Below are 27,250 nucleotides of genomic sequence, written 5' to 3'. Positions count from 1 at the left end.
GAACTGGTCATTTATATAAAAAAAGTTATGAACGCAATTAGTTTAATATGTTATTCGAATTGGTTAAAACAAAAATTGCATTGTTGCTATTGAAGTGAGCCGAACGTATACGTATTTGGATAATATTATACCGCCAACTTACGACATGTTGAGGTATCAGTGGGTTATCATCCTATGGTAACATTGCAAGTACCGCAAAAGTTTACGAGATGGCGCTATGTGACATTGTCAACATGAGAGAAGATAGAAAAAGGCTTTAATGTTATTAAAAAAACTGTGGGTGTATTTTTTTTAAACTTAAAGTCACGTTTTTTCAGGAAAGGAACCTATATAGATAAAAAGCACAACCTTATCTAATTATTAAGTTTGATCCAAATCGTTTGAACCGTTTTCAAGTGGCACGAAATAAGTTTATATATATATACAAGAGTTGCTGCTTTAAAGCTGTAAGATATTTATTGTCCTAACAATGGGGATAATAAATTTATTTTCAAGCTGTTAATCCATTGCTGTCTATTTCTTATATTGGAGAACTGGTAAATGAGTTTGAAAATTTATCCAGGATTATAAGTATAGTAGTAAGCTAGAGTGAAATTTAAAAGAAATTTAGATAGAAACTTTATGAAGTAAGTATTTATGAACTCAATAAAAAATGACCATTGTTACTGAACAGTGAAACTGTTCGACCCAATGTGATGTCCAGTGGTACCGGACAGTAAACCTTTTCAAACAAAATGTTATGTTAAGTTGTACTGGATAGTGAACCTGTTTAACCAAAATATGAAGTCTAGTAATACCGGGCAATGGACCGCAAGGTGTTAAAACAACTCCGTGAACCATTTTGACCTGGTGGTAATCTCTCGGTTACTTAGCTGCAACATTTCAAACTCTAAACCCAATTCCATCTATGATGCACCGCTCATTGGACTCTGAAGAAAATTCAGTTGGTGTCAAAACTGAAACCTAACTCTTTGTGGAGTGTGGAAACTAAGACAGCAGCTCATGTGAAAAACTTATTACCAGACCATAATTCAAAATTACGAAAATCTATTTAAAATAATATTCCCGTCAAACAGTTAGCTCAATAGCCATTTGTTCTCAAAAATAATCAATAACTATACTTTAATAATGTATAAAAAATACAAAAATCTGTTTATTAAAATATTTTTCTATTCGCCCAAATATATCAAGATCTCACTTAATATTTCTATGCTTTAAATGAATGACATTTTTAGAAAAAAATAGTCGTGACTCACACATTATAAACATTTAAATACTAATTAAATTTGATTGTATTATCGAAAGATTTATAAAAACATAACTTTGATGCAAACCAAACAGCCTCTGAAATATAAACAATTAAAATAATTAACAAAAGTTACTTACTTTTACTGCAATATCTCTTTTTTTACTATTAATCAAATATTTTTTAAAAAAAACTTTGGCCTAAGGGTAGTGCGTCTTCCTCGTGATCTAGGCGTTTGGGGTTCGAGTCCTGGTTCGAGCATGGTTGATTCTTATCCTGTGCTCTGTATGTGAAAGATCCCCCCACCCCCTATAAAAAGGGGTTGTGCAAGCGAGTGTGTCAGTGCCATCTTCATATGACCTAGAAATCAGACTTCTGCTCTCGGAGGCTCAGGGGCCTTTACTCTCAGAATCAATCTCGGCTTAAATCGCTGATTTCGTCAGTCTGGCTTGTCTATGGCAAATTCCATAACAACAACAACAGAAGAACCTCTCATTTCTTTTACCTTACTCTAAGAACGATGTAATACTGCATACATTTACTTGTAAAGTTGAAAATTTTATTAAAGTATAGTTTTGGCACAAATAAAGCCATTGGAAAAATGAACACTTGGATTTTGGAAATGTTGGATCTTTAGAAATAATTCCAAAACAATTGCAAGGTACCGCAAGAAATAATAAAGAAATTGAAGTATTTGAATTAGATATGACAGCAATTAGAAAAATTGAAAGCTGATAGTAAATTTGATGTTTAATCACAATGTAAGAACAATTGTCATTAGATGTGTTTTCATTTTCGAATTGGAATTCAACTCGATCATTGTATAGAGAAAAAAATTTATTTAGATTGCTACTTCTCCTCCCCCACCCCTAAAAAACCTCACCAGAAATTCAAAATCCAGGTTTTGCAACCACGTTTCGTAACGCTAGTGACCAAAATTGTCAGTCAAATTTCTACGAAAATTTAAGATTTTGTTGATTGTTACGTTATTACAAATTTTTTCTAAATGCTTAATAATATAATAAAAAGCAACAACAATAAAAAAATAAGGCTAATTTGAGAAAAGAATATTGTTAAAATCATCAAATCAAAAAATATTGTAACATAGGATGCGTTTTTGCCCATATAAATCTCAATAGATCCATTTTCTTACATTACTAAATAAGTTGTATTCAGTATATTACAAACAGCTTTATAATTAAAGCTTCTGAATCTCATAGAAAATTATTACAAGAATTCATTTTTTTTAACTTTTTGTGAGATGCATTAATAATTTTAAAACTAATCTTGTATTAGGAAAAATATAACCTAGTCATTTCGTCCAAGGCTGTTATTACGGCAGTCAACTGATGACTCACGAATGACTAATCATCGTGCGCTTTTTCATTCTTTTATATCTTGGAAAGTACTTTCTTTTAAATTTCAAAATAATTCCAGTTTATTTCGAATGCAAGCATCCATTTTTGATGTCCTTGTGAGGAAAGTATTCAATTATAAATAAAATAAAAAAACTTTATAATATTTTCCGAATTCCAAGCTGCTTATCGTTTGTTTTTACTCGAAAATATATTTGAACAAAAACTGTTTGATTAAAGAAAATCAATCTGTCAACAGTTTATAAATTAGTCGAATCAGAATTCTAGGTCAAATTACGGAGGAATCCTATATAAATTCAGGCAATACATTCAAAAATGCATTTGCGATATTATGATAAAAAGAATGGGATCCACTATAAAATTATAAATTAAGAAGAAAGAATAAGTTTAGGAAAAGTAATATTTAAATTTAATTAATTTCATTTGCATCTTTCAAATATAAAAATTAGATTTTTTGAAGCGAAAACCTGCGTAAAAGATTTTTTTATGTTCAATTATTGATATTTGTTTTGACCAAAAAACTTTTATCGGTTATTAGTATTAGCAAAAATTCAAATATTTTCTTGTTTCATGGTAATATTTTTTTTCTTTTTATGATTACTATTCTTGAATATTCTTTGTTATCTGTGAAAATCGGCTTCAGAATTAAAAGTTGATAATAAAGACCAGGGATTTTAAATATTATTTCATTTAAATAAGATTAAAATATTAAAGTGATCCTGTGAAAAAACATAGAATAAATATTTTCACAGTAATTATAGAAAAAAAAAACAATATTTGATTTATTTCAATGTGCTTCAAATGTTAATTAGATGCAGAATTCTTTGTTTTAGTCAAGTGATAAAAAAAAACTAATAGAACGGAAAACCAATTTAGTCAACTGATTCCACAGTGCCCCAACAATTTATAAGATAGCTTCCAAAAGTTTTTTAAATGCTTTTCATTTATCTTGAAGTTCAAAATGACGCATAAGCATATATTTAAAGAATGAATTTAAATAAGTTAAACTTTTCAAAAAATAATATATATATATATATACAAATTTTTATAACCCCGGGGAATGCGTTCAAGCTGTAGCACACAAACGCAAAAAATTGGAACTAAAAATTGTACACATCCCCTTTTCCGCGAACAATTTCAAAACTAAAACTAAAACTCGGAGCAGCCGAAGAGAGAGAGAGAGGGGGAAAAAAAAAAAAATGGAGTCTGACACAGGTCACGTGGTGCTCTACCGCAGTGAACGAATGGAGCCGGCGCTGTCATCTCGCGCACGCGCAGTCTCAGCCACCGCCCGGCAAGTCGAAAACCCCGAATCCGCTCGCGTTTTCTCTACTATGTCTGTTGACAGTGCTCAGCCCTGAAGTGAAGGACACGCTCTTTAGGAACTTTTACATGCGAAAACTCTAATTATCCATTTTTTGCCTGCGAAGCAAAAAGAAACCAAAGCAAGAAAAAAACTGTATTAGCCGGAGAAGTTTTCAGACGATTTTTCTCATCTTCGACCCCTGGGCCTGAGTATGGAAGGCGGTGGAACGCCTTTTTCGAGCAGTATGGCCCCGTCAGGCTCTTACATCCTTATTGTTGTCAGCCAGCCTGTAACCGACGACCACAAGAAATTGATATTGGAGAGATTAAATAAAGGTAAGATTGGGCTATATATAGCACTTCAAAAGGAACCGAATATAGCGCGAAATTAAATCGACTTCGAATGATTTTTTGGATAGAAATTGGAGTTAAAAAATTCCCTATCGTAAATCGGTTCTATTTTTGGAGTAAAATTCTTCACAATCGAAAAATATATTAAATACAGTGTGTTTAATGTTTTTGAAAAATACTAAAAACCCTAAGATTCGATAAAAGGCATCTATACTCAAAGTAGAAAAATTCGTAGAGTAGGTTTGGCTAATCTTTTGACAAAATTTCATTTCAAATTTTTATCCCATCCGATAAGCGAGACATGTTTTTAAAAATGGATAATTGTCGCTATTTTAATCATATATTTAGTAAAGAATATTTCAATCTTCTTTTTTCTGGAAATATTTTAACGAGAGAAAAATATTTTTTTTTTTCCTTCCCTTCATAAAACAAAATTACGGTAATTTGATATATTTCATATTGGTTTACCATTTCTGAGGTTAGTTAATTTTTAAGTAATCTGAAAACGATTTGTCTTTGGAAATTGTGACGTGTACTACTTGATTTTTGGTGTCATTGGAAAAGATAATTGCATTTTTTTTCTTGAAATGTTTTGCTGTATTTGCGCTGCAAAATAATATTCTTATTATTTCTTATTGGTGATGTATAATTTATGTTGAAATAATTTTTCAAACAAAATTCGATTAAAACTCAATCAAGTGTTGTGTTTTTTAAATCTAATTTTGTTCATCCAGTGAGGGTAAAATTCTACGCATTTTTTTAGAAATGTGTGTTAACTTTGTTTTGTAAAGCTAAAAATGCTTTTAATTTTCAATTATTTATAGCCCTTTTCTTTAAATTATTTTAAAAAGCCGTAATTTTTTACTAAGACATTGTTTTCTTACGATTTGAGTGTAAGAAATGTGAGGGTTTTTTAAAAATTTATATTGAATCTATTGAATCAATATTTGTGAATTCTTCATGTCCTCCATTTCATTCTTTTCACCCATTTGAACTGCAGTTCGTTTTTAAGAAAAAGATTATTCGAGGTTTTTCTCAACATGCATTGTAATATAACATGGCTTGAAGCTCAGATAAATTTTGCTTTGTAAAATTAATATTTTCTTATTTATTTTTCTTACGAAAAATTTAAACAAAAAAAAAATTCAATCTCGACAAAACTGAATTCGAAAATAAATTATTCGACCACAATATTCAGCGAAAGATGAAGAAAAAAATGTTGCATATAAGTTTAGAATCGTGATTCAAATGATCCTTGAACAAAATAATTTAAAAATGCTGGACATCATTTCTCTTGGCATGAAATATATTGTATTAGCAGCAAAACTAATTTCCAAAATGATCAGTTTCAGATATGAACTCGCATTTTTCTTGGCATCCATTCAAAACCTGTCTTTCATTTCTTTCCGGTAGTAAGCAGCAAAAATTTTGCTTCCCAAAATAGATATTTTTGAAGGCATCAATGCAATGAACTTTTGCTTTGAGCAAATTTTTCGCATCGATTTTTTTTTCACTTTTTATTTATATTGGATAAACGTTTTCAATTCGCGCATTGGCTTTGAAACTGAGTTTATAAATAGCAAGTAGATGATCTAATGAAATTCTCAAAATATTTCATTTATTTTCTAATGAAAATTGAATTATTAAATAATTTTTCTACGGTGCATTTCTTTTGATCACTCGATTTGCGGTTAAAACGAACTTTTCTAAGAAGTTCATTACGAAAATCTGCAATTCTAGCGTTTTAAGCTTATTACGTATTTGCTGCTATTTTCTTAAATATGATAATAGATTAATTAAAAATTTAAATATCAAAAACTATGCAAAACAAAGCTTTTCCTGTACAGAAAATGCATTCAAATGTATTTTTCCTTTACTTCTTTAATCAATTTTAATACACGAAAGTTCTAATAAATGTTTAAAAAAAACTTCATTTACACGTCTCATCTATTTTTCGAAGCTAATTATGATATTGACAGAGTCAAATCTTAGGTTTGGATTATTATATCTGGAGCAATTATGGATAATATTAAATACAAATGATATTTCTAATACTTGAAGTAAGGTTGATGTCAAATATTTATTAGAATTTGTTAAAAATTTTTTTAATTAAAATGGTCCAGTTTTTGAATTTAATTTTGATAAGTGAATGATTAAAACATTCAGTAACCAAAGTTGCTACTAATAAGTTTCTTTATTTAATTTTAAAATTTACAGTTCATAAATTTACCAAACAAGCAACGCTTTGATAAGCAAATTTACTTTTCTTTAATAAAATTATTCCGTTTTATTAAAAAAAAAAAGGCGTTTGTTGGCAAGATTTAAACATCCAGATATTGCAAATTGACAATTTAATGTTTTTCAGCCCAAATTTTGCAGTATATTTTCAATAAGCGAACAAAATATTTTGCTGCTTCAACCAAGACGAGGAATGCATCTAATTTCATTTAAGTAACTATGTGATTCAACTTTTCTATTCGGTCATAGATGATTTTGTATTTTTGATTATTTTTTTCTAATTTAATAGACAATCATTAATAGTTATTTAAGTTTTGCTTCTTGTTGTATAAACTATATTTAAAATTTTGAATTATTTCTTTGTATATTTAGTAATGCCGAAGATAATATTGGGAGTATCTTAATTTTTTAGAATGCCACACCTCGGGGCAAAGATTTGATTTTTTTAAAGATCTACACTACTATTTTTCCTTCTAGTCTAACAATCTCAGACTCTTTCTGATTAAACAGCCATAAGCTTAGACTGCTTCTGATTAAAATTGAAACATTAAAATAAATCTGATTTTCTTTGATTAATCTTGTGCCTGCTCATGGAGCATTCATAATTTATTCACGTTTCTTTACCGAGGGTCTCCATGTAAGGTACTTAACAATACAACATTGAAAAATAGTATTTTATCAATATTTCTTCCTCCCAGACAATGATAGGATTTATCAGATTGTCTCTAATTCGATTCACTGGATATCGAGTATGCAACCCATCTGGAATTTGTCTGGGCACACGGGGAAAGTTATCTGCCATCTTTTTTATTCAATACAAAGTATGGGAAGGATAATCTTTACGCTTCGGAGCCTTGTTTGCATAATAAGTTGCCCTAAAGGCCTTTATTTCTTAAGCAGTCAACAACTGTAATTTTGTATAACATTTGCTCTAATTTTGTCTTTGTGGTAGAATTGAATTTTCCCCCCCCTCTTCGAACGTTGGAATATAAAACTTCATATCAGCTATACGAATATATTATCTCCGTTTGGCTTAAAGGGCAGTATACCATACGCTTTGCAATGGAATAAATGTTATTCATTTTTGGGACAAATTACAAATTTTATTTAATTGAATTTTTTAATACTATTCTTTATATGTTGATCATACACCTAACAAAAAAATAGTGGTCTAAAATATTTATTCTGTTAACCGAGTAATTAACTTGTATTGAATTCGTTTTCCATTGAAATATTTCGTCATAACCAGTTAACAGGTTAAAATTGGGGCAGTTCTAACCCTTTGCAGTCGGAAAGATAATTCGACGCATAATTCACTTAATACATGGACCTCTTTATATACCCAAAAAATAAACCCTTGCAACTGCTTTAAGTTGAGTTTCCCTGAAAAATGAATCTACATCATTTGAACATTCTGTAGGAATTTTTAGCAATTAAAATTTTTTAAAAATTAAATAAAATGCGAAAAGGATGCATCGTCTTGAATGGCGGCCGAGAGAAGACATTCGACTGCAAAGGGTTAATCTTTTTGGATTGGGTTATGAGATTTCATTTTCTGTTTTCATTTGGTGGTTTAAAGTTGAAATGCTGAAAATGTATTAATAAATGCATTTACAATAATTTTTTTACCAATATTATATAATATAAATTAAGATGTGTATTTTTACTGGATTGGAACGATTATTTTTCCTGCTTTCAAATATCCATTTTGCCAAATCGACTAAATAAAAATAATTTTTTAAAAAAGGAATTAAGATGAAGGATTTCATTTACAGAAATGAATTTATAAACAGGTTATATAAGAATTTATTTCATATTCAGTGTGATTTAAAAGGTCATAATAGACATGCTATGGTTAGTGGGAAATATATGCAGGAATTTGCTATTTCTGACAGCTGTGATTGACGCTTGCATTTCGATGCATTCATCATGATGAAATTTATTGTTAAATGTCGCTCATGCGTTTTAAAACATTTCTTTTTTGTGTCTTTAGTTCATTGATTTAAAACCAATTTATTTATTCGGTTAGAAAACGAATTCTTCTTTGGCCCCCACTTTCCGAGCAGTTGACTGAATGCGTGTCATGGCACCCGAAGTGTTTCTACACTCTATTACTTTGGCCCTCGCTATTATTGCGTACGTCCCTAGAATATCTGATTACGTCTGCTAAGGGGCGATCCCATTTTCCTCCCACAACAGAGCCCCCCCCCCCCTCCCTCCCTTTTGGCTCGATCGAAACGTATAAAAAGTCATTCACACAGTAGAGGGGGCCCTTTATATGTACCTATTGTCATTTTGTGCGAGGGCACCAATGAGATAGAAAGCGCAGGGCCGCTAAAATAGCAGCGGGGGTAGGGGGTAGCTTTGTGGTCGCCTGAACGACTGCCTTCCCCTGCTCGAACTCTAGAACCCGGTTCTTGTCATTTCCGATCCAGTGAGTGGTTTGTCGAGCCCGAAAACAACCATTACAGGCTGATGGGAAGATAGGCCAGGAAGCCCTCTCGTCGATCTTCCTTTCGCTGGAGATGGTTTAGAAACGGAAATGTTAAACCAAAATTGGAAGCCATATTTGGACACGACAAAACAGATAGTCAAACACAACTATCAATTGAACAATTTTATCTTTGTTAAAACTTTACATAATCTGTTCTAGATAGTACGATTCATCTATGATATAATCTAGGAACAAGTTTGTAATTCGAAATCAAAGAACTGAAAAATCCAGCAAATAGATATCTGGTTTGATTCGAATTAACTGGACCATTTACGAATCCGGAATTAAATCGTTCAAATTTATTCTCATCAAATATTCTGAATAATATTCTTGGATCTTTACTAGCACTCTTTTAACTTCTCACGATCAGGGAAATTTCTTTAGTTTTTGAAATTAGTTGTATTTTTATGTTAAAGGAAGGCTATGGCACTCTTTTAACCAGTTAACTGTTTTTGGCGAGAAAAAGGAAGTTTGGCTGAAAAAATTACATTTTGCGTTACAACGAGTTTATTCGTCAGGAGTGATAAGTAGTGACAATTTGCAGTTTGAATTACAATTTTAGTAAAAATTCAAACATATTCGTAAGTTTTAAGATGTTTAAAATATTTTGAGGCCAAGTCGAAATCGAAGGAACAAATAAAAGGTTATTATGATTTGTACCATGCTTTGATCAATCTTTCTCGAACAGCAAATTAAAATTTTTTTTTGTTCATATGTAAATGTATGTTAAAGTAAATAAATAAATGTGATTATTGAAATAAAGTCATTTCATTACAATACAATTTCATATTACACATACTGTATTTGACAAGTATTCTCGTTATTGCTAAATTTTTGCGACACAATTTAGGTACGCATTTTCCGAAAAGGTCGAAGTAGTTAACTGGTTAAGGCTCCGAATCACTTTTAGTCCTCAGGGTTATAGTGCATCCCTTTTCAACCGATTCTATCTAGAAAACCCAAAAAATGACTAAAAAAACTTATTAATTTGTAATAACTATTGGTGAATAAGCTTTTAACAATTCTGACTAGTTATAAAACAAATTAAAAAATTAGGCCCACGTTGTAATCAATATTTACAAATAATAAAATAATTTATCAGACTGCATTGATTAGTTGTGGAATGGCCTTGAATTGAACGATATTTTTAAAAAATCTAAATAAAATTTCAAAGCTTGAAATATTAAAAAAAAAAAAAAAAAAAAACAATCGGAAGGAAGTAAATTGTGCCTAAAATTTCGTGCTTTTAATCATTTTCTATATTTAAATATTCAAATTACAATAAAGAGTGAACTTTAACTTAAAAAATCAATTGAATAACATTTTTTAGAAGTTTATAGTTTTTAAATTTAATCCTAAATTATTTGTTTGCAGATATCAAAATATACAACTCTTTAATTAGATAATTTTGATTTAATGAAATGGCAACGCTTCATTAATTTCTTTTATCAGCGGAATTTCCGCGGAATTTAATGTTCGAACGAGTAAAACAATGAAACTATTTTACATTATCGTAGAAACAACATTCGATTTTTCTCTTATCTCTAATCTGAGAAGGCGATCTCAAAATAAGAAGACATTGCATTCTTGGTTGAGAGACCTTCCACAGATGACCATGACCAAGACATTTCACAGATGTTTTTTCAGACGAAGGTCATGCGCCATTTTGTGTCTGGTCATTTTGAAGTTGATTATATCAGCTTCAAAATGGCTCATCGACTTCATCAAAATAGTAATAATTATTTGTATTTTGTTTGCTTAATTCATTGCGATTCTTAAAATAGCAAACCAGTCATGACCAGCTTTGTTGTTTGAAAGACTTCATTGAGTTGTCTTCTTAAAATTAAAATTTGAATTAGTTTTGATTTCATGTTTTGTATTCGTTATAGTAAATCCTAGCCGTAAATCATTAAATCATTAATGAACTGTTTTCACCTTTATTTAATAAAAGGTTAAAAAATAAAATTGGCTAAAAGGACCTATTTTTAAATTGACATTCCGCTGATATTTGGTTTGGCCAAAACTGTTGATTATATGGAAAAATTTCCATATAATCAATTGAAGATTCTTTGAGCATTTTTTGACCATTTTCCTCCTATGTAAAAGTTGGCTAATTAATGAATATAACAACGAATTAAAATGATCACTATTTATACGGCTTAGTTCTGTATCTGTACATGTACGATGAATCGTATGTCTATTTTTTTTTCCTTTAAAAATGCATTAAATTTTTTTCAGTTAAAGGTACCCTGATATTTTTCACTAAAATAATTACCCAAACATAACATACATTACAAGCTTATAAAATCTACCATGTATAAAGGTTTTGATTGGTTTAAAAAATTGATCAGTTTCTTTGAAATCTAACAATGTATTGATATTTTTGACTCTTTTGATTTCTACAATAAGCGATTCAATGATTAATAATGTTTACCTAATTTATTCAGATTTAATTTTACCATATGAGTATATGAGTGATTTAACAAATATTGTTATGATATATTTAAAACCTTTCTTAAATTTCATAGAATCGCTTATAAATTTCATTGCATTCTTTCATAAACTTCATAGAATCCTTTAATAAAGTTGAAATTTGGATTTCAATTTAATATTTTAACATTATAGTTCTTGATGATATAGTTTTAATGACTACTAACTTCATGCCGGTACAAAAGTTCTTAAATATCTTGATATTTTATAAGCTTTTAAATCATATTAGTTCAATTCCTTTCCAGGACTATATACAATTGGCACATTCCGTACTGCGCATTTCGTGCATAGAAGTGTTAAAATCAGAACTTTCCATATCAGAATACAATAGAAATTAGTACTGTTCTTTCAATTAAAAATGTGAATTCAATGAGAATTTGTAAAATTTGTATATTAAAGTATTCGAGTGTTTTTTTTATTTTTTTATTTTGTAAATGTTTGCATGAAAAATCTTTACATAAATATATTTTTATATCAGAAAATATAAATAAAATGGATATAGTAAAAATTTCTTTTATTGTTATTAAAAAATTAAAAGTATTTCTCAACATGAATATCTTAAATGATTTATATATTTCAGCATATGCATAAGAAATTAATGAGATCGTGACTTTTATTGAAATATTACACATAATTGCACCTAGAAATTTCTTAATGGGTTGATATCACTTAATAAATTATCGTTCCCTCATAAAAATCGAATCTTAACTAGTGATTAATATCGGTTGCATTTCATACTTGAACAAGGTGGGTAAAAATGGCATCTAGTCCGGTTTTGCTTCCTAAATTGCTTCTGTATGCGACTTGCGCAACCAGGGTGTAGGAAAGTTAGGGGCGTGTAAAGCTGGGGGAGAAAGTGCGAGGAAGACAATTTCGAAATGGGAATTTGGGTGGGGGTGGGGTTCTCGTCACTTAAAAGATTCTAGAGCAAACATTCCAGAACTATTTCGAAAAGGGGAGGATCCCAGTCTTCTTTCAGTATGGGATATCGTTGGATAATTTTGGACAATCGTTGATGCAATCCATTAGACTTTTCTCTGCAGCTTCTGGATCCATTTTATAAATGGACAGGAGAGTATTTGAAGTGCTTTATATATATTCTGATTTTTAGTTTTTATCAATATCGGCTTATTTCATGATTCTAAATACATTTATATAATTTTTTCATTTCATATTTAATACTAATAAATTTTGTACTGTTATGAAAAACTAATGGCGGAAAATACTGCAATCTGACTGAAATTGAAGAGAACGAAAGGCGGGGTGGGGGGAGGAAACATATCAAATAGCCTATGAAAACCTGACCAATATTTATAAAATAAAATAAAATTATCGACTAAGTTTCATATTTAATGATTTAATTCGCTATAAAATAGGTGGGAGGCTTTTTGTATGAACTGTTTATCTAGGACCTGCTCTTTTATAAATTTTCTTGCTATTTAGATCATTATAATGAATTTTTGAAGGAGCAGGAACATTTAAACAAATATTTAATACATCTTTTTTCATTCAGTGCAAGTATTTTAAAATTTCAAAGCAAAATACTCTATGAAAAATGATAAAGTTTCGGTAAGAAAAAGTGTGGAAACTTCGGGAAGTTTTAAAAAAATTGAATTCAGAGTTTTATGAATTCATTTCACTTCAAAATAATTCAAGAAATTGAATTATTTTGCTAAATGTATTCATTTTATCTTTCAAGTGAAATAATTCTTTAAACCTTAACAAAGTGGAATATTTTCGTTATAAGTTATTTTTGAACCTTTTGTTGGATTCCTTTACAAATAATCTTTTAAATTCAAAATTCATTTTATCATTTAAGAAGTTATTTTAATATTTTATTGCTAGTATCAAATGTGTTGTGAATGTTATAAAAAATTACTAAGAAAAATCAATTGCATTTCAAGTTATTTAAAAATAAATGCATTATATTAATTAAAATGCATTACAGATGCATTTTAAAAATTGAAGTAGCATTGCCAATTGGTAAGGGGAGGATGCGAAATTGAGTCACTGAATTCACTATCTGTTGTCAAATAATGCAATTAAAGAAATGAATAAAAACCTTTTCTGTCTCGAAATTTCAAAAACAATCAGCAATAAATTTCAATCAACTACAACAAAAAAGAATACCAATGACATTCGATTAAAAATGCAGGCATAATTATTTTTTAATTCATTCATCGTGATCATTCGAACTGCAATTGATTGTCAAGGTACTTATACTCCCCAAAATTTGAAACAATCATCCTGTTTTGAAATTTCAAAAACAAGCAACAATAAATTTCAATCAACAACAAAAAGAATGCCAACATGATATTCGCATAAAAATGCACCATAATTTTTTTAAACTGATTCTTCGTGATCAGTCGAACTATAATTGATCGTCCATTTACTTATTAGTTGGTCCCCGGAATTTGAAACAATCATTCGGGGGATGTGGAAACATCTGCTTAAAAATAGTTGAAAGAATCCTCCCTCGCCCACATCACTTCTGAAAGTCACGTCGCACTCCCCTGGGAAGACGGATAAAATCACCCGACTTCCGACAGCGATTTAAAATCCTGTGACTGTCATCGTGGAGATAGGTACTGATGAGACTTGGAAACAAGCTGCAAGTTATTTATCTTGCAACGAACGGCAAACGATAAATGTTTAATCTAAATCCCGACGACAGCTTTAACTGGCAGCTGAAGGTGGACATTTTTCAGGACTCCTTTTAGAGGATTGGCAGATACAACTTGGAATAATTTAATGAGTGGAATGAATATTTTTTTTTATATTTCGGAAAGTATTTTATGAATCGATGGAATAAACATAGAAAAACATTAAAAAAATTTAATTGATTTTAAGTCGTTTTGAATTTATTTGTGCTTACGTGGAAAAGAAAAGTGTGCATGATTGCCAATTAGTATTTTAACTTGCAAAATGAACACTTTGCACTCGAAAAAGTAATTCGACCAATAATTATTCACCAAATATTAAGATTTATTTATTGCTTTAAAAAATAAATATACATAGTTGTATTAAATCGAATTTCTTTGAAAAATTAATCTACATCTTTTTACCATCTTGTAGGCATTTTTAACAATCAAAATTGAAAAATAAATAAAACGTCAAAATGATGCACCATCTTAAAGGGTGTGAGAGTCATCATCTGATTGCAGAGGGTTAAGCATGCAGTTGTTAAAAAAAAATTCTATGTGCATAGAAAAACTAATTTATCACTGAAAACCAGGAAACTTTTTTAAAACAAGTTTCAAAAACTGAGAGATATAAAATTGGCAAAACTGAACTACTTTACTTGAAGAGTGTAAAAGTAATCTTGTGTAGAAATTTCAAGGAATGTAATTTTTGATGAATACAGTTGTAATCTAATAAAACATTTCGATAAACAAAAAAATTGAATTGTAAAGAGAAATACTTTCAATGTTTTTTTTTAGAAAACGACAAAAATGATCAGTTTTAACCTGTTAACTGGGTATAGCGAAATATTTCAATGTAAAAAGAACGGAATATAAGTTAATTACCCGATTAACAGGTTAAAGTATAATAGTTTAACTTTAATATCTTAATATTCCTTTTTAATAATACAATTATATATATAATTTTATATATATAATTAAACTATTAATATTTCTAAAAAGGTTAATTTTTCTAAGTTGGTTTCATTAAATATTGGATCATAAACGAGACCCTTTTTTATTTTTACCTCCCTTCCCCAATCCACTGCAAATTCTGTCTAATATTATAGCACCGAGAAACTAGAATTTTGTCTCCCATTCGAAAGAAATAAAAATCAGTTCTTTCATGTGGTTTAAATGTATAAATAACTTCTTTGCTAGAAATGCTGAAATTCTTGGAAACAAACGTTTCTTGTTCTACGAAACCCAGAACTAGCTCTAGAAAGAAATGCATTCTTTGTGTGTTCCCGACAACCCATAATTCTGATTGTTTGATTAAAACAAAAATACATGAAAAGTATTTTTAAAAAGCTTGTTTCCTACCCTTGAAGTTAGTAAATGTGTAGAATTCTATACAAATACTATAGGATACTACGCAAATTCTATAGAATTTGTTAAATTCAGTCAAAATTGTTTTGTTGTTTTTATAACAATTAGCATCCTTATATTAAATCATTTTATTCATTTATTGATTATCATGAAGATTCAGTTACTAAAGACTAATTATTGCTGTATTTTTTTCGAAGTGTAACATTGTTTTTTTCCTAGTAATAGAAATAAATTCTTTTATTTATATAATTTTCTAAAATCTTACGTTTATCAAATAAAGCTAGTGACATCTTTTGTTAAAAACAGTTCTTGAGCCTATAAACTCAATAAATAAATCATTATTGTATAGTTTTTCAAGAATATTCCATACTGACACGTAGTTATTTATTACTGACACGTAGTTATTAGTATTATCTTAACGACCCCTGTAAATCTGTTTTTGCAGTTTGTTCCATGAACTGCCGAAAAGCGCATGGTATATTTTCAATTCTATGCAACGTCTTTAATATATAGGTGTTGTACAGAAAACAAGTGACAGTTGCTGGTGAAAAATAGGTTATCTTTTAAATGTTTACCTAAATTTTGATTTCAATGAAATTGTAAATTTTATAAATATTTCATTTTCTCATGCTTTCGATTATGAGCTGAAATTCTGAATGAAAGATGTATTCTAATAAGGATTAGAGGTAACAACAAAGAGCTCGGACGTAGTGGATAGCTTTCATTTTAACAATTTCAAGATAATAAACTACATAATAAGTTAGTACAGATGTATGACATGAAGCTTGAAAGAATTTTTGAAAAAAGCTTGAAAGAGATTTAAAAATAGGAAAACTGAAAATTCTAAACAACCCAAATATTCTTTTGTAATGTTTACCATTTTCTCTTAATACAGGAAAAAAAATCCATGCTTGATGTTACACAATTTTCTTTTGTGATGCTAAATATATCTAAGATCAATTTTTCGCTCCTAAGTCTCGCAAAAAAAAAAAAAAAAAAATCTCTAGTTATAAAAATTAATCTTGACCTTCTCGTAAAAAAAGGAAATAACAGTAATTACTTCGGACTTGGCGAATTTTCAAACGGGAAGTATAGGTCCTACAGTTCTGAATTGCTGTCAGCTTTCGTTACGCGCAGTTCTATTCATTATTACGACACTGCTGTTGATTGGTTGTTCGTGGTCACCATGGAAACAACTCCAACTCTTAATATTGGAAACGACCCAGATTGTAATAAAGGAATGTGGCCCTTTAGCTGAATGAGATTTTCTTTCTGATTTAGAGAATTATGCATATACGAAAGACTTTGCTTTTCTGTATTTTTGTTTTACAAGTTGGATTGTTCCAAGAAAAATTTGGCAGATGTGAATTGCCAATAAATTTGCTTTTTTTTGTTAAAATATTCGAACACAGAATAATTTCTACAGTCAATTTTACTTAATTTTTGTTGAGTAAAATTCTAATTTTCATAACAGCAAAGGAATTTTTTTGACTACAGAAAGTGCGAGTAAAAATCGAAAGTGATGTTTTTCAAATTTGCTTATAATTAAAAAAAAAATATTCAAATTCAACAAACTGGGGGGAGGGGTAGGAAAGAATAGTTTTGTTTTCTTTCTTGCTTCTTACCCAGATAATTTGCTTAATCGTTAAAATTTTATAAGATCCCAAACATATAAAACATTTAAAAAAATGTTAATTTTTAAATTTTAATAAAATTTAATGTGCATCTTAATAAAATGACGATTTTAAATTTTATTGTAATTTCAGTTATATATATATAAATAAATATGCTTCTTATATTACTCCTATTAAATCTGTTTTTCTAATTCATTCATTTCATTTTAAAGTATGTGCTTACGTTAAACTGTAGATTTTTTGGGAAATGAAGAAAATTTTAGTTATATTTGAACAAGTTTTTTTATAAAATTGTTAGAATTTTGTTTCTCAGTTTGTTTTTTGAAAAGTTGTAATGATTTTTATATTTGTACTTTTATGTTGTAATGTTATTTACGTTTTTAGAAGTTATTTTCTCAAATATAGAATACGATAGAATTTTCTAACTAAAAAAATTCATAAATTAAAATCCAATGCAAATTTTAAATTCAAATTTGTTATAATTCTTCAATATGTTCTTCAGTTCCTTAATTAGAGGATAAATAATTTATTCATTTAGAAATATTCTATAATAGTTTTTAAAAAATTGAAACTGTTGTGTTGTTTATCGATCGAACCCCAATATTTAAGGAATGGATAGAAATACAATTTATTCTTTAGTTCAGAAACTAGATATTAGAATTTTTAAACTGTCTGCAAAACTTTAAGCAAATAAACCTCTAAATTAGAAGATTTTTGCTTTATACCTTTTTTAGACCCCCCCCCCAAAAAAAAAGAGTTTTCTTACTTTTTTAAAAACATTTTTGCCTCTTAACTGGAATATTTTGGTTTCATAGATATTTTTTCAATCCTTTTTTTATGCAAATGTTCAAAAATACAACTAATTTCGAAAGCTTTTCACATACGGCGTAGTCACGGACGTACTTTAAAACCAAATCTTTAAGAGTCACTTTTACGAATTTTATTCGTTTTTTACGAACCTCTTAACATTTTTTTCTTTTTATATGAAAGTGAAGTTTAGCTGCTGCTCTCCAAAAATTGCTGGCCGAAACTCTACGAATTCTTTTTGCGTAGACAGAAAAAAACTCAACCACCCGGATCAATACCTACCCTCAAACACGAGAGGACGTAGCTATTATGTACCTAGAAACTGGTTCTTTTTCATAATACCCGGCTACATTGCTTGCTGGGCACAATAGAGGCCCGGGAAGGAAGGAAAAAACATTAACCTGAAACCGCTGAAAAAAGAAATCCTGCGAGAAATGTGCTCCACCTATATGGAATAAAAATACATAAGAAAAAAAAATCGTTTGGTATATAAGAGGGGAGTTGCTTCCTAGAAGTGCAGTCTTCTTTCCCAGGCCCACCCCCTCCTTTTTTTTTTTTTATAGGTGACCAACCTGATAAGGAGTCTTCGGAAGGGAAGGAAAAAAAGTTCCGAATAGTCTAGATGTGTAGAGGGAGGCCGTGGAAAGTGTTTATCGTTCTAAGATGGTGGCTGAAAGGTAGAAGTTTGCGATAAGCAGAAGCTGTCTTCAGACATACCAGATCAATGTTTTTACCATGCTTCCCAGATTCTTAACTGTCTTTCTTAACTCTTTGAGCCAAACGATTTTTAAGAAATTAAAAATTCCTAGTTGCAGATAATTTTTAACAAGAAAAAAATCCATCACCTCAATTTAATATAAAATATTTTTAAAATTCAATCGTATCTCAAATAGACATTCACTTTATAATAAAAGTTATATATCATCTTAAGATGGTAGTTTTCGCCTTATCTTTATTGCCATATTGAATTTAAAAGGCAAAGAACTATATATAAGCCGCAAATATTACTTATAAGTTTACAAATTAAAAAAAAAAATAGTGCATTCAATAATTTGGATAGCAAGATGCGTGTCATCCAATCACTTAATCAGATTCAAAACTAGAATAAAACGTCAAATGCGTTTGCATTTTACTATAAAACAGTTTGTTCATTCATAATAAATTTTAATAAAAGAAACATATGTCATTATGAAGTATAAAATTCAAAACATCACACAATTCAACAAGCTTAATATCGCATGAATCAAAAAAAATTTACAATTTTAAAATTTGTTTCGCTTATTTACGTTTTTACCATTGATTCACAGCAACTGCTAACTGAATAAAATTTTCAAAGTAGATTAAAATATTTCCCACCGTACTTACTAAGCTAAGCAAATGTCGAGATTATTTTCATTCTATATAAAGCCAAAACAGTTAATAAAGAAATGATCTGAAATCTTTTTTAAACTATTCTCTATTTGTTTATTCTCTATCACAAAATCTAAATTAATTCACTACATCCCCTTTTATTTATGCCTTTGGTTCTGCAACCATATCTCAAAATGAGTCTAAATCCAATATTCTTTAAATTTAGAGTATTTAATATAAAATTTCAAACATTTATGGATTTATTTCAAGCTTCAAAAATAATCCTAATGTCGAATAGTTTGCTCGAAATTTTTGAAAAATATTATTACTATAGCATCTTTATCAATTTGCCCTCGAATATTTTGCTAAAAAAAAGTTTATTGTAATGTGCTCTAATGCTCTTTAATGTCTGTCCCATGAATTCTGAAACACCGTTGCCTCTTATACTATCTAGTTTGAATTATTTGTGGCTATGTTGAACATTACTCTAAATGAATATCAATTTTTGCAGATTTTACATCTCAGTTTTATTTACTATATCCTAAATCTATTGACTGTATTTTTAAATATAAATTTTCAGACAGTGTATTATTGCATTTAAATAGTTTAAGAAGTCGAAAGTTTTATTTTTCGTTTAAAGCCAAACGTGCTGGGACCAGTCGAACGCGGGTTTTCTATTTACAGCTGTAATGTGTAAATAGAAAATTTCTACTAAGGATTAAAAACCTTAAACAATAATCTATGATTTAAAAAAAGTTTAAACTGCAGTCGCAGATTTCAAGTAATTTCATCCTTGAATTTTCAGTTACTTTCAAACTTATTTTAAAATTCAGAGAAAAACAGCAGAATTTCTCGTCTGCACGAAAACTACCAGCAGGCCTGCAGCTGCACAGGAAAAACAAAGTGAAGTTTTTCAAACAAGTTTTTCCGCAAATAATTTAGTCTCCGTATCTACCCCCACCTCCCATTTCCTCTCCTTGCCTCAATGATGAGTCACACGAGGAAGTCATTTTTTCTCGTTTTATTTTTTTTCCAGTAGCTCTAATGATTCTTATCGACTTGCTTTGTGTAGTGGTCATCTGCGTTTTATGAACTGGAATTCCGAGTAAACAGAATCGAGAGAGACTTGAATACTGAGCAAACATGCAGCACAAAAGTTTAGAAGGAAAGATCACGGAACTTTGTTCACATTTTGGTGTTCCTTTCTAATTAATTTTCTACTGAAGGAATTGCGTAGTATTTTTATTTTGTGAATAACTTTTCCTTTTTACTTATGAAATGAATACTTACACTTCTATTGTATTTACTTTTTTTATCGTTTATATTAAATAATTTCTTTTTTATTTCTTCTGCTTATTTAGTATTACTGCATTTCTGTTACCTTTCTGCTTTATTTTAAATCTCTAGAAAATTCACTCATCTATTGTCAATGCAATTAAGCTGGTAAAATACAGTTATTTTTTTATAACGCGATATTCTTTAAAAAAAGTAACATATTTTAAAAATCTTCTATGACTTGCAGAATCTTGAAGCCACAATTTTGATTCCTACACAATATTTATTACAATTTTTCTTCATTCACTTTCCGTATATTAAATATTCTATTTCATTTGTAATTAAAATTCACAATTCAATCTTTTTTACGCATTTTTTTGGAACTCTGGTGACCAAAATTTCGACCGAAGTATATGCATAGTTTTATACACATTAAATCCATCGGGGGTGATGCATCTTTATGTTACATGGAAATGGAAACTTTTTAGTGATGAAGAATTATGTTGATTCAGATGTTAACTGTACTTTGACGACGTGTTAATACCCCATTTGAATGTCATAGAGGTCACCAGTTACCAACGAAACAAAGACTACTAGAAATACATAATTCGAGTAAATTTTCAATGTTTTCAAATTTTCCAACATTATCGTCACTAAAATAGTGCGAAGAAATTAATGTAATATAGAACATACAAGCATAACAAACGTCTGCATTTTCAGCATCTTGCAGGTCACAGGTAACCTCGGTAAAATAGGTGCATTATGAATGACTACTCAAATTAACTTGTCTGTTTTAATTAATATTTTACCAAAATATTCAATGCATAATGAGAAATTCATGTTGGCCAGACGGGTAAGTCATACGACTACTCACTGGTAATATTTTCTTTTTAAGAAACAACACTGATTTTAAATGTCAGTCTTTTTCCACTTTACGATTCATTAGCGATGTCATTGATTTGTTATCCTTAAAAAGAGCAAACAATGTAGTAATGAACTGCATAAGTTTTCTATCTAACTATCAAAGCCTAACCACTATGTAGTTATCGTTCCCAGGGAGTTTAGAAATTTTCAAAATATTTCTTTAAACACGCTTTCTAGTTCATTAGGGACGTTCCCACGGTGAGTGCCAAGTCTATCAATCTAAAAGCTTTTGTTTACAACTGTCTCTATTTGGATTAATGCCAAAGAACTAAGCCTATTATCTAAATCTGTCATTTAACCGAGCTTCTTGTTGCTAAACATTTGTTCTGTCACTACTCATTCAAAAAGAAACGAGATTGCTGCGGTGCTTTGCATTTTCGATTGCGTTTATGAAAACGAGTACAAATATAAAATTATTGTAAATCTGCGGATCACTTAGAATCTTCAACACATTGAGCGCCTTGTCATCCATATTTGGAGATAGCAAAAGTTTCTCATTCAGTATAGAATTTAATGCGAGTAGAGCACTCATATATTATCTTATTTTTATTCCGATATTCGTCACGTGAATCGCATGTGACTCACACATACCTCATTATATGTTCTCTTTACTGCAATTAAGAGGTAGTAAAGAAGGAAGCATTTTATTTAATAGTAGCCCGAATAAGAAGTACAGTTCATGGTAACAAACGTGATAAAAGCACTTTCATTGCTTTTCGTACTTCTACTTTGCATATTTCTTGCTCTCCCTTCCAAATTTTTCTTTGTTTATTGAAATATCTATAGTCACTTCATATTTAAGATAATAAATATTAAGTATTTAATATATGTTTAATAACAGATGTTATATATCAAATATTTAATATCGGTTTAATAACAGATACTATATCAAATATTTAATTTCTATTTAATAATAGATGTTATATATCAAATATTTATCTGTTTAATAACAGATATTATATATCAAATATTTATCTGTTTAATAACAGATATTATATATCAAATATTTATCTGTTTAATAACAGATATTATATATCAAATATTTAATATCTGTTTAATAACAGATATTATATATCAAATATTTAATATCTGTTTAATAACAGATATTATATATCAAATATTTAATATCTTTTTGATAACAGATATTATATATCAAATATTCTATTTTATCATTTTTTTTTGTTCTGTTTAAAATTCTGCCTTATTTCCCGACTTTGAAAAGCTGTCATATTTTGATATTATATACTCTTTACTTGCTCCAAATTTAAAACTGGGAAACCATCCCCATTTCGTAGATAAGATATTGATTTAATATATTAGAAAATGGGAGGTAAGTATCTGTCATACTGAATTAAACTTAAATTTTCAATCTATAGTGCGATACGACAGGATGGTATTACCTTAGGGCATAGTTCTGATAAAATATCTGAAGTCAGGATATTCTTAAATTGTTTTTGACAGGTTCGAAATTGAAAACAATTGCAACAAAATTTTTGGAGTAAAAGACTCGAGGCAAATATTTTGGATCCCAAAATAAAAGTAAGCAGATTGTCTCTTATATTTTTATTGGAAGCGACATTTTGATGAAGTAATGGGAGTTTAGTTTAAGATAAATTTCTTTTTGGTAATAATAAGGGAATTGCAATTGGAGACTCTTTGGTGACTTCTAAATTATAGTAGGTGTAAAACATATTAAATGAATTCGAATTTCATCTTAATTACGAATGAAAATTGTTTTATTAAAAGGAAACGATTGAATTTTTTAAAAATATCTTACTTGGGGATTTATAGCTGTTTGCAGATAATTAATTGTATTTGCCATACTGTGTATCACGTAGTCGAAAGACGAATTTAAAAATTAAGTCCCTTAATTTTTTTTCTTGTTTACAAAAAGGTTTTTTTAGTTGAACTTGCTTATTCTTTCACTTCGAATGTTCAATTGATACATTAAAATAGAAAAGGTATGCCAATTTTTTTTCCAAATTATTTTCTAAATAAAATTTAGAATTTTTAAAGTTTACTCTTTTATTAAATATATTTCCAGTTTTTTGACGTTTTCTATGTTACAAAAATGTATTCTTTTATTCAATTTCGCTATTTTTTTAAACTAAAATCTATCAAATATTCTTTCATTTAATAATATATTTGCATTAATAGCTCACGTATTTACATAATATTTAAAAATCAACGATATTAAATTTCTATGCATTTTTTTCTTTTGTAAAATATGCATAGAATATTTTAAACTGAGGTTTATATTGCATTATACTCTTTTTTTCAATAAAGATGACCTTTTCTTATTGATCTATTTTTTGAACAGATATTTGGATCAAGAGAACTTTAAAATTTCTATGCGGTTAATGTTCAATATCTGATAAGATCCCGGACTATTCTAATTATCTGCACGAGAAAGAATTCTTGGTTAACTACTGATGCGTACATGTTTACGAAAGGATTAACCCTAAATTCCAGCAATGCATCCCACATATCTCTAAATACTTTTTAATCTTTTGAAGCAAGCCGACTCTCGTCCCAAGGAGTTTTACAGGTGTCTGCATATCTATATTCATTTTTTGTCGGCTTTTGCTCGTCTGCTTGCGTAAAGAATTCAGTTTACATCCTGCTTAGATAATGTATTTACCAATTTTTGTTGTACTTCCCTTTTGTTAAGTTTGAATAAATCTTTCTTGTTTTTTTCTGCTACTTTTCCCCCCTTTCGCAGGACTTGATGTCTCTAAACTCGGATTCGATCTCTTAACTGAAGAACAAATGTCTGGAATCCATGCTCACGAATTGCCAGGTTTTGAATGCGCACAAACTTTATAGTTTGCCAGCGTACCTTAATCTCTTTGCGATAAAAGTTTTCTTTTTAATTCAGAAAACGACATTTTTTACTTTTCGATTTGTTTTGTGTTTTTAAGTTTGGAATTCCATAGAGTTACATTCCATCGAAGAGATTCTTTGGAGTAAAGCGTTTTTAATGTGTCGCACTTAAGAGTGCAATTAGCTCCTTTTAAAATGGGCGAGGATTTATTTTCTCGAGTAACTAGTTTCATTTTCTCGAGTAACTTTAAATTTCATGTTACGAGTTTTAAGTGGAGTAAAGTTTGTTTTATTTTTGATGTGAAGCTAAATACATGGAATATTAAAAGTACTTTTATAGCTTTGATATATGTAGGCGTGATAAGATATATCACAAAAATATTTTGTAAGCCATATTTTAATAAATTATCCTACATTCACCACAAGAGAATGTTTGTAAATTATTATAAGGATTATTTAATGTCTATTTTCAATCGGAAATTTTTGAATATGTTTAAAAAAAGATAATCGTTAGTTAAAATATTTAATCTTTAAAAATAGATTACTATAATTATTATTGATTTTTTTTTAATACACCTCCATAGTAAAATTAGAAAAAAATGTTAATATAGAATGTTTAAATTAGAAGTGAAAACAGTTTATTCAATGATACTGGAAAATCTCAAAACCACTCATGAGTAGCTACCACAAGTTACTTCAGCGATACCTTTTTAATCTTTTAAACAAGATTAAAATTTAATGTATCGTATATCTGGCAAAGCAAGTCCTTATAATTTTTTTCAAGTTTTAATACTTTTTTTATTTCTACTTTATACTAGATTCGAAATTTGATTCTTAAATAAAGTTTGTAGTTCAGGACTATTCTTTTGTTAATGGCGGAACCAACCCCATTTTGCTACTTATCCTGTTTTACACATTCTTGTAGAATTCCACGATTTTCTTTAGTCTTGCCTTTTCTGAAATCTCATCCTGATTTAGGCGAGTTGCTTTCCAAAACTGCCTATGTTAATTTTTTTAAATAAGTTTTTATAATCGTATATAAGCACTGGCCATGCTTTTTAATACCTTCTGTTCTCTACCTTACATGACTGTTGCGCTTTTTCATGACTTACATTTTTATACTTTTAGACATTTGGATTTCGTAGATATTCCATGTTTCGATTTTATTATAAATTGATGCAAATACTTGAATTACATGAGTTATGGTGCAACTTAGCCAAAGATGGCTTTTGTGCCGTAACACACAAACTCCAACTCGAGTTGATTCTACAGGTAAAATTATATTTCGCAGCATTTTGCTGTTAAAGTTTCAATTTTTAACAAATATGCATTCATAAACTCTTTATGAGCATAATGCTTTGTATTTCTAAACTTTCTTTCTGGTTTTGTTCTTGTTTTAATTTCTTTCTAACAACTGGATGTTTGTCATTGTACTGTTTGACAAGTGTTATGAACTGAAGCATAATAAAATCTTACCAGTATGTTGTGCTGCGTAAAATAGAACTGGAGGGTAAAGCCTGGAAATGCTTGCTTTTGTAAAAAATGTCGCATTCAACCACTGTCAAGTTTTGTTCTTTTTTGATATGGTGTTACATGCAGAGGCTTCTTTCAGTTTTTGAAAGTGTCCACATTAGTTTTGTTATTTGCCATGAATGGGGAAAACAAGAGGAAGTAAAAGTATTGTGCAGGAAATGTATAAAAAAATTAATAGAAGGCTGTGAATTGCTTTTGATTGTGCTACTGGAAGTCGCGCGTGCGTAAAAAATGAACCAGGTTAATGTTTTTTTCACAGCTGTTGAACTTAGCCACTTATTACACTTTTTTTATAATAACAGATAAACGATTTTGTGTGTGTGTTGGGATATAGGGAATTGTGAAATATAAAAACCAACAAATTAATTTCCGCGTTCTGGAAATTTGGTTTTTGTCACGTTTGTGACAATTACATCGCTATAATTTTTTTGGAGCATAGCTGCTATGTAAATTAAAATTGCAGATACTGTAAAATACAAAACTTGGATAAAATTCTTCCTATGTCTATATTTGAAGTTAGCCTAGAATGTATACCATGAATTTATCTGGCACTTTCTCTCAGCCGACATAACATAATATAAAATATGGTATATATAATATATTATAATTTATAATATATATATATATATATATATAATATGAGACATAATATAAAATTAATATAATGTGAATAACAGCAAAAAAGTTATTTGCATTTTGTAAGTTCTATTATTTTGGCTTCAAATATGATCATATATATTTTTTAATCAAAATTGTTTTGAATAAAATGAACCAAAATCTATAAAAGGTTCTGAATATTTTTAAAATTCATAGTAAAGCATATTAAAAATTTATGCAAACTGTAGAATAGAATGCATATTTTTTTTCACTCTAGTTCATTTATATTTTGTTTACTGCTCAGAGTTCGTGATTTGTACGTTTGTACATGTAAGAAAGCAAGTATATTGCTAGATTGAACTGTATATATTCTTAAACATTGTAAATAAACAATGGTTATTTCATGTTCTGTTTACACGTTACTATATCCACGCAATTTACAAAAAAAAATGTATCTGAATTTTAACTTTCTGCACATACGTTTATATAAATAAAGACAAAGAATTTTTAACTAATACATGCCATGATGTGACGAATTGATGTGCTTTCATTTATTGTGATATCAATCAGTTATTGGAAACATTTGACAGACTGAAATTTTTTAATCATTGGTTTAATTTTCACTGATAGATTTTTTTTAAAAAAAACGTCAAATATCGTTATTAGTTTTTACTCATTTGTACAATTCTTGCTTCATCTTCTGTGGCGCTGTCATGCTAACTTATTTATTTTTAAGCTCCATAATATAATTTTAACGAGTAATCGCAATATATAAAAGTAACTTAAAGGAGGAATGG

General features: G+C 29.1%; 1 protein-coding gene across 1 annotated transcript in view; it reads left to right on the top strand.

Annotated features, from left to right (window-relative positions):
• The first annotated feature begins 3,934 nt into the window (after positions 1-3,934).
• The window catches only part of LOC129988858 (microtubule-associated protein futsch-like), a 156,715-nt gene continuing 133,399 nt past the window's right edge, over positions 3,935-27,250 (top strand). Inside the window, exon 1 of the mRNA XM_056097136.1 lies at positions 3,935-4,263. Coding sequence (XP_055953111.1) covers positions 4,140-4,263 — 124 coding nt within the window. The 5' untranslated portion in view covers positions 3,935-4,139. The remainder of the gene's footprint in view (positions 4,264-27,250) is intronic.

The sequence above is a fragment of the Argiope bruennichi genome, chromosome 10 (assembly GCF_947563725.1).
Source record: "Argiope bruennichi chromosome 10, qqArgBrue1.1, whole genome shotgun sequence".
Lineage (NCBI taxonomy): Eukaryota > Metazoa > Arthropoda > Arachnida > Araneae > Araneidae > Argiope > Argiope bruennichi.
The sequence above is the reverse complement of the archived record's forward strand: the minus strand, read 5'-3'. Positions and strand labels throughout refer to the sequence as shown.